General features: G+C 40.1%; 1 protein-coding gene across 1 annotated transcript in view; it reads right to left on the bottom strand.

The window, feature by feature from the left end:
• Positions 1-4905: 4905 nt before the first annotated feature.
• CPPED1 (calcineurin like phosphoesterase domain containing 1) overlaps positions 4906-8781 on the bottom strand; it is a 140241-nt gene continuing 136365 nt past the window's right edge. The window contains exon 4 of the mRNA XM_054454354.2: positions 4906-5423. Within this exon, the coding sequence (XP_054310329.1) occupies positions 5194-5423 (230 nt within the window). The 3' untranslated portion in view covers positions 4906-5193. The remainder of the gene's footprint in view (positions 5424-8781) is intronic.

Genomic DNA, 8781 nt, shown 5'->3' with positions numbered 1-8781 from the left:
ATTAAGCAAGGATATTTCTCAGTGATGTGCTATGAAAAAAACAAGCAAGGGAACGAGAATGCAATACTGGGACAAGGAGTGTAACCTTAGATAGGGTGGAGCAGTGTATTAGTCCACTTTCACACTGCTATAAGGAACTGCCTGAGACTGGGTAATTTATAAAGAAAAGAGATTTAATAGACTCACAGTTCCGCATGGCTGGGGAGGCCTCAGGAAACTTACAATCCTGTTGGAAGGGGAAGCAGGCATGTCTTACATGGCAACAGGAGAGAAAGAGTGTGAAGAAGGAACTGTCAAACACAAAACCATCAGTGTCGTGAGAACTATCACAAGAATAGCATGGGAGAAACTGCCTCCATGATCCAATTACCTCTCACCAGGTCCATCCCTTGACACATGGGGATTATGGAGATTACAATTTGAGATGAGATTTCATTGGGGACACAGAGCCAAACCATATCAAGCAGAAAGGCCACTTTCGGGGTGAGCGTATGAGTGGATGTCGAAATGATGACAAGAAGCCAGTTTCTAGAGAGGCACAGTGGCTCACTCATTCTAAGTGTGCTGCAAAGCCCCTTTAGTGAAGAAATCTACTTCTCAAACATAATTGTCAGAATAATGAAGGGTAACATGATTATTCACATTTAATCGACTTCATTTACATAGATAAAGCCTAAAGGAAAAATCCAATCTGTATTTATGTGCATGCACTGATGTTTAAAAATCCACTGGAGGAAAAAGAAAATTTAGTCAGCAAAATCTTTTCCAGATAAATGCTAGAAATCATTATTCCAAGAAAAGAATCCTCCACTTTTACTATATGTGTGTGTGTGTGTGTGTGTGTATACTCATTAAAAAATACATAAGAGCTCCCCCATGGCTTGAGAGTATTTTATGAAGTTATAAAAATCAGTATTACCTGTCAAGTACTATCTGTTACATGTGCAATCAAAACTGTTGAGGTTACCTGAATAAAAAAATCCCTGATGTCTATTACAGAAAGCTTTTAATAGAACTTGCCTTGGCAATTTACTCCAAATCTTTTTTCCCCAGCTCAATATAATATTGCTACCTAATTTTGTGACTGCACAAAACCATTTTAGGTACCACTTGGGAATAAGTATTAAGAGTTCAAGTAAGGCTGGGTGCAGTGGCCAACGCCTGTAATCCCAACACTTTGGGAGGCCAAGGTGGAAGGATTACTTGGGGCCAGGAGTTCAAGACCAGCCTGGGTAACAGAGCAAGACCTTCATCTACACAAATATAAAAATAAAAAATTAGATGTAGTGACACGAGCCTACAGTCCCAGGTAATTTGGGAGGCTGAGGTGGGAGGGTTGGTTGAGCCCAAGAGTTCAAGGCTGCAGTAAGCTGTGATCACACCACTGCACTCCAGCCTGGGTGATAGAGCAAGATCCTGTGTGAAAGAGAGTTCAAGTAAATGCAAATGATGTTTTGGCAACCTTTTCTCAGAAGATTCTGCATTGGAATAAAGACTATAATATTAAACTACTAGGTGTATATCGTTTCTACAGTTATATACACTGCAGTGTCTTTTACAGGTATATAAGGTCAATGGCCCTAGTCTAATTCAGGTTTAAACTAGTGCTTGCCTTGTAACTCTGCAAGTGATCAATAATCTCTTAATACTGAAAGTCACAAAATAGGATAAAATGTTCTGTTGCTAGTCCCATAAAGCTTACTAGATTTTTTTCCCCATTCTCCCCAATCTTAGGAGAAACTTGACTAAAGATGTGAGATAAAATTATTTATTGTAAAAAGTAAATGATCATCTCCCCAGCCCCATTCCCAAAGTCACTTGAGCCTTTGCAATCCAATTTGAGATCACTTTAAAAAACCTTCCCCCGTAACATGTCCTTGTGTTTTCGTTTTTTCCTCCAATTAAAGTGATTAATTGGAAAGGGGAGCATTAGGTGACATTCCTTGCCTTGAGACAGCTGGTGGTTTCCTACACCCTGTAGCGGTAACTCCAGACATGGAGCAGCTAGAGCTGCGGACAGTTACTGCTGCAGACAGGGCTGCGTCCCGTGACTCATTATGTTTCAGTTCGGTTTCTAAATCTCCCCCAGTAAAAATCCTCCCCCTGGAACCATCTGCTCTTTGGACAAGCTTCTGCCCCCTGAACCTGGTGCAATCAGGGTCTGCTCTAGGCTTTGCAGAGCTGGGAGGAATTCCCTGGGCCTCCGGCTTACGCTGTCCAAGGTGCTGAATACCGTACTCAGTGTGTTGCCACTGGCTGAGCCGGTGCAACCTTTCACCCGTGAGAAACGTTTTCCAAGACAGGACAGTGTTATGGCGCATGGACTCAAGTCTTTGGCCATCTACATCCGTTCCTTCTCCACCAAGATGAGTTGGGCGACCTTGGCCACGTGACCCCCACCTTTCTGAGCCAAAGCACTTAAAACACATAATAAACATTCAAAACCATAGCACTTAGAATCAGGAAGTCCTTTTATCGTTTTTCACAGTATAAGGCACTTATGTTTTGATATCATTCTCTTTTTTTAAAGGCAAATGAATTACAAGTGAACACACTAGTCATGGCCCATCAGAATGATAGATGCTTACGTACAAAAACATTTCCTGACTTCTTTCTGAACCTCTTGCCTCTCGGAAACACTGCTATTTGCTTACTTAAAAAGTGGTGAGAATTTAATATGATTCTCTCCTCCTTTTTAAAAAATTAAATTTGTATAAATATAAGGCATACAAGTACAGTTTTGTTACACGGATATATTGCGAAGTGGTGAAATCCGGGCTTTTCCTGCAACCAACACCAGAAAAGTGTACACTGTACCCATTAGGTAATTTCTCATCCCTTACCCTCCTCCCACTCTTCTGAGTCTCCAATGTCTGTTCCACACCCTATGTTCATGGGTACACTTTATTTAGCTCCCATTTATGAATGAGAACATGAAGTATTCGACTTTCTACTTCTAAGTTATTTCACTTAAGATAGCGGCCTCCAGTTCCATCCAGGTTGCTTCAAAAGACAAGGTTTCATTCTTTTTAATGGCTGAATAGTATTCCATTGTGTATACATACCACATGTTCTTTATCCAATCATCTATTGATGTGATTCCCTTTTCTTTGCATATTCTTGGGGTACTTTTGAATCAGTTCTTTTAAGTTTTGGGGGAAGCAGATTTGGTTTCATTTTCATTACTTTCAATTATCTCCATTATCCTTCTGCAAACCCATGTGCTACAATTCAGAGCATTCTGCATGTGTAAGAACAGAGTGAGAGCTCCTTTTCATTTCCCCCTGGAGGAACCCCCATCCTGGAATCAAAGTCCTCTGTTTATGATCCAAATGTCACCACATCTCAAGTCTCAATGTGTGTGTGTGTGGTTTGTTTGTTTTTTTGAGACAGAGTCTTGCTCTGTTGCCCAGGCTGGAGTGCAGTGGCATGATCTTGGCTCACTGCAACTCCTGCCTCCTGAGTTCCAGCGATCTCCTGCCTCAGCCTCCCGAGTAGCTGGGATTACAGGTGTGCACCAGCATGCCTGGCTAATTTTTGTATTTTTAGTAGAGATGGAGTTTCACCATGTTGGCCAGACTGGTCTCAAACTCCTGATCTCAGGTGATCTGCCCGTCTCAGCCTACCAAAGTGCTGGGATTACAGGCGTGAGCCACTGCGCCCGGCCCAATGTGTGGTTGTTATTAGCTATGCCCTTTAACGAACTCCTTTTCTTGACCTCCTATACCTGCACCTGTTGTAAAGAAACAAATACAAAACAAGATTTCAGCAAAACACTAAAAGAAGAGCATTCTAGTTTTTTAAAAAATTTAATTTTCTTGTGGCACATAACAATGAACTCTGGTGTCACCAACCTATTGTATAATTAACTTCTCGCCTTTTGTTCCTTATGAATTTACATATTTAATTATCTTTCCATTTAATTTCCCATGGTTTTGCTACGTTGACTAAACTCTGTAATGAGAAAGTCTTTTAATTTAATAGACTTTGCAGGTCATGTGTAACCAGCTTTGGAAGTCATTTTAGGATTACTGAGTGCTGTTTCATAATGCTGTACGTTTTTCCTGCCAGGATTTGGAGTACCTAGGTTATTTGTCCACCAGAACAATGGCTGTAAAGGAGAAAATTGAGCAATGGTCAGAAGCTGCTGAGAAGATGCAGTAAAACAGGTTACATAAAAAACAATGCTGATTTGAAATAACCTATGCGCTTTTGTCAAGGGATTTTGCATTAGAGCATTTAATCCAAGTCAGGGCCAATTCAGAGGATGTGGCTGAAGGCACCGTTTTGGCCTTTTTGTTTCTTTTGAAAGCTCTGCATACATTCCCACTTTTTCTGTCAAAGTGGACAAAACAAAGAGTCTCATGAGTGGAGGGGCATTCTGATCCCAAGAGACCACCCATCTGTGGAGTGGCTACACAGCCAGAATGTGGATGTGAACAAACTCAAAATGTGCTGCCCAGCGACTGGAGAAGCGGCGTTTTAGAGCTTTGGTTTCAGTCTCTTGGAGGAGATTTTCATAAATGGCCAATTTATGTGCAAAGGTGACTTTTCTAGGCACCCAGGAAGGCAAATTTAAGCTCCGAGCTGTATCAACTGCATTCTGTTCCTATCATCAGAAGTCTCAGAATTTAACAGTAAATGGTGGCTACTTGGCTCCTTGTCAAAATAAGTCTGCATGGCTCTCCCAACAAGGGAGACGGCTGTTCGTTCTGCTGGAAAGGAAAGGAGATGAACTTTGTTTTGCCTAGCGTTTTGGGAATCATGACCACAATTTAATACAATCAGGTGTAGTTTGTTTAAGGAATTATCAAAGATCATACTTGGCTATCAGATTGGAATTGAGGTCGATAGGCAGACTTTGATCATATGCTAACCAGAAAACAATCCAATTCAAAAGTGGAGTTGAGAAACACAGCATTAGGAGAATTTATTCAAACATCCAAGCAGAGATAGTCTAATATTTTAAAAACTGATTTCCAGGATCACTCGCTCCATTTTAAAGGAAACGCAGTTCTATTTTGAATATAATTCAGGATAGGGCCCCAGCTCTCTGATTTATGCAAAAAGACATAAATTCACAAACCTGCCTGGGCTATTTTTATATTTCAGCAAGGGGTTATATGCAGCTGCTGTTTCTGGCAAAATAAAAAAATAGTGCAAGTGAAAAGTGAACGGGAACAGGAAGGAGCGTCATTTTTTCTTGATCAAATCCATGAGATCGTCTTCTATTCCTTTCTCACTCAGCTCATCTAGACTGTAGTATCGGTGAACAATTTTCTCAGCGGTGACCACCACGACTCGGAGCCCGTGGGGGTCTCTGCCAAGCTGGCATCCAATGGCAGATGACACCACCATGTCGAGGTTCTGGTAGGTACCCCCGGCATTCCTGTGGTAGTGGCCTGAGAACACGACTTTGACACCTGCAGGGAAGGGAAAAAGACATTAGGCGGCCGAGGACTTCCATTAGGTAACCTGGGGTCTCCAGCATTTTATTCTGCGAACAATAATATATCAAATATATTATTATACCATCATGTAGAATTATCATATTAAATGTATAATATTATTCTGTATATAATCAACAAATAGAAAGCGTATGTGACATCCAGAATCTTTGAAAGGATACTTCATATATATATTATTAACATGTTTGTCATAACTAGTACAAAGAAGTACTAGGGAAGAAAATGAGAGAAGGAAGATGAAGTGAATGACTTTGAGAAAAGACAAAGGAGACTGAAGAAAACATTCTGAGTCCTATAGAAATATCAAGATGACAAAAGTTATGTCTTTTAAAAATAACATTTATGGCCAGGGATGGTGGCTCATGCCTGTAATCCCAGCATTTTGGGAGGCCAAGATGGGTGGATCACTTGAGGTCAGGAGTTCGAGACCAGCCTGGCCAACATGGTGAAACTCTGTTTCTACTAAAAATATAAAAAAAAATGGCCGGGCATGGTGGCTCATGCCTGTAATCACAGCACTTTGGGAGGTCAAGATGGGTGGATCACAAGGTCAGGAGTTTGAGACCAGCCTGGCCAATATGGTGAAACCTCATACTAAAAAATACAAAAATTAGCTAGGCGTGGTGGCAGGTGCCTGCAGTACCAGCTACCTGGGAGGCTGAGGCAGAAGAATCACTTGAACTCGGGAGGTAGAGGTTGCAGTGAGCCAAGATCATGCCACTGCACTCTAGCCTAGGCAACAGAGCGAGACTCTGTCTCAAAAATAAACACATAAACAAACAAACAAATAAATAATACAAAAAAATTAGGAGGGCCTGGTGGCAGGTGTCTGTAATCTCAGCTACTCAGGAGGCTGACGCAGGAGAATTGCTTGAATCCAAGAGGCAGAGGTTGCAGTGAGCCTAGATCGTGCCACCGCACTCCAGCCTGGGCGACAAGAGCAAGACTCCATCTCAAAATAAGTAAATAAAAATAATGTTTATGGCATTCTAATTAAGATAGCAGAGCATGTTTGACATATGATGAACCCCCTCTGCTCCAAACAGCCGTAATGGATGAAACGTAAAACAGAAAACCCAAGGACACAGGTAGGCTCAAAAACAAAACAAACAGCTCTACAGGCCAGACACAAAACAGAGAGGCAAAGTCACGAGTGGGAGTAAAATGTCACCAGGAGTTCAGCTCTTAGAAGATCATAGAGACTGAAAGCATTTTCAGGGGAAAACGGGGAAAATAAAGCCTGGCTCCCTGCTGAAAGAAGGGCTGTTGTCGGTGCCTCTGTTTATGGAAGGAGGCTGAAGAATGCTGCTACTGCCTGGGGCTGGGGAAGTGATAGGCTGGTAAATGTTTCACATGTTATTATTTTTTTTAAAGACCTGATTTGTCACATTTGTCAATTTTCATGGTGTAAATACTTCCATTGTGGCCGTGGCTGACTGATTTCAAGTTGCCAAGGTCATGTCATTGAACCAGATGTAGAAGAGATGCCCAGTAGTGCCCATTACATATATATCAGATCTGTTTCTACCATAGAGATACAAGAGCTGCCAACAGCCTCAAGAGGATGGATCACAGCAATATTTAGCAAAAGAATTACAAAGTGATCAGTTTTGAGTATTTATTACCTTTGCTTTTTAATATAATCTATTTAATGCTGAGTTTATATAATTATTAATAATGGCCACTTAACAACCAGCTTACAACATTCCTTAAAATGTAATGATTGGTCCTAATGAGTTAGTAGGAGCTGTCTCCAGCACACCACTGGGCTAAGGCTTACTGCAACCTGAGAGTCTAGGAAGGAAGGAGACACACAGGCTCAAGTCTAGGAACCGAAATGACTTCCCCGATATTACCGTGGGGCCCTAAACCACTATTACAAGGCCTGGTCCTGAATGGGGGTGGGGGTGGAGGTAATGAAAACCACTAGAGAGAGAGAAGTTAGTCAAGAGAGAAAGAATGAGGGAAAAACAAAAAACAAAAAAAATAGCCTTTACTCACATTGACCCTGCAATGAAAAATTCTGCTGCCCATGAAGAAATCACACGTGGTAAAATATTCTACGCACCCTTCAATTGGGAACATAAATTTACTCCAGAAGAAATTAATTATTTAAAATTGTCTGACAAATATGTCAAATCAATGTGTTTAACATATCAAAGAGTCCTTAATAAAGTACTAACACCCATAAAAAGATGTTATGAAACAACATAGGCATAAATTGAATGAGAATAGGAGGTAATAAACGTTTAGAGATAGTGGACACAAAAGAAATATCCATTAAAATTTAAAATAAAAACAACCCTCAATAAATGAGACAGGCCAGGCATGGTGGCTCATGCCTGTAATTCCTATACTTTGAGAGGCTGAGGTGCAAGAATTGCTTGACGCCAGCAGTATGAGACCAGCCTGTGCAACATAGCAAGACCCCATCTCTGTGAAAAATAATAAAATAAATGAGACCAATTCTAGACATCAATCAAAGAGGAAATTAGTGAACTGAGAGGAAAAACTGAGGAAATGATCCAGAAGACAACACAGAGACCCAGACACGAGCAACAGGAACGTGCTCTTGATTTGAGTTCTCCGAATTCAAAAATTCAAAGGATAGATTAAGATCAGCAGAAGTTTAGAGGAGCTGGTGGAGAAGAAAGGAGAAAATAATAGAAGAATTTGAAGAAATAACAGAAATTTTCCAGAAAAAAGGAAGACACAGGTCCTCAGATAAAAAGTACTACATAGGAAACATGATAGTTAATTCCTACTGACATATGGTGCACTAAAATTGTGGTACAGCAAAGACAAAGAGAAAAACCATAGAAAGAACCGCAGTAAAAACGTTATAAAGAAATGATAATCATACAGATAGCAGGAATCTTAATAATAACAGAATCAAAGAGTAATGCCTTCTAAATGCTGACGGCAAATAACTATGAACCTCAAATTTTATTCCTAGCTAAACTATCATTTAAGTTTGAGGGCAAAAAAAAGACATGTTTGGAACATAAAAACTAAAAGTTTACCATGTCTAAATCTTCACTGAAAGAATTGCTTCAGCAAAAGAAAGGATGAAATATTAAAAAATAATGATGAGCAAACACCAATATTTTGGTAAACTGAGTTAACTATTGATTTTTTTAAACCTATTTTTTAATGTTAAAAGTGAAACTAAACATCAAAAATGTCAAGATAGGGAGTTCGGTGGAAACTTAAAGCATATATAAGTTATTGCCATGTTTGGAAGGGAGATAAAAACACGGAATAACCTGATACTTTGAAAGAAAAAAAATGTATAGTTACCTTATTTCTTTAA

This window comes from Pongo pygmaeus, chromosome 18 (assembly GCF_028885625.2).
Source record: "Pongo pygmaeus isolate AG05252 chromosome 18, NHGRI_mPonPyg2-v2.0_pri, whole genome shotgun sequence".
Classification (NCBI taxonomy): Eukaryota; Metazoa; Chordata; class Mammalia; order Primates; family Hominidae; genus Pongo; species Pongo pygmaeus.
Note: the sequence above shows the minus strand (reverse complement) of the source record. Positions and strands in the feature narration are given on the sequence as shown.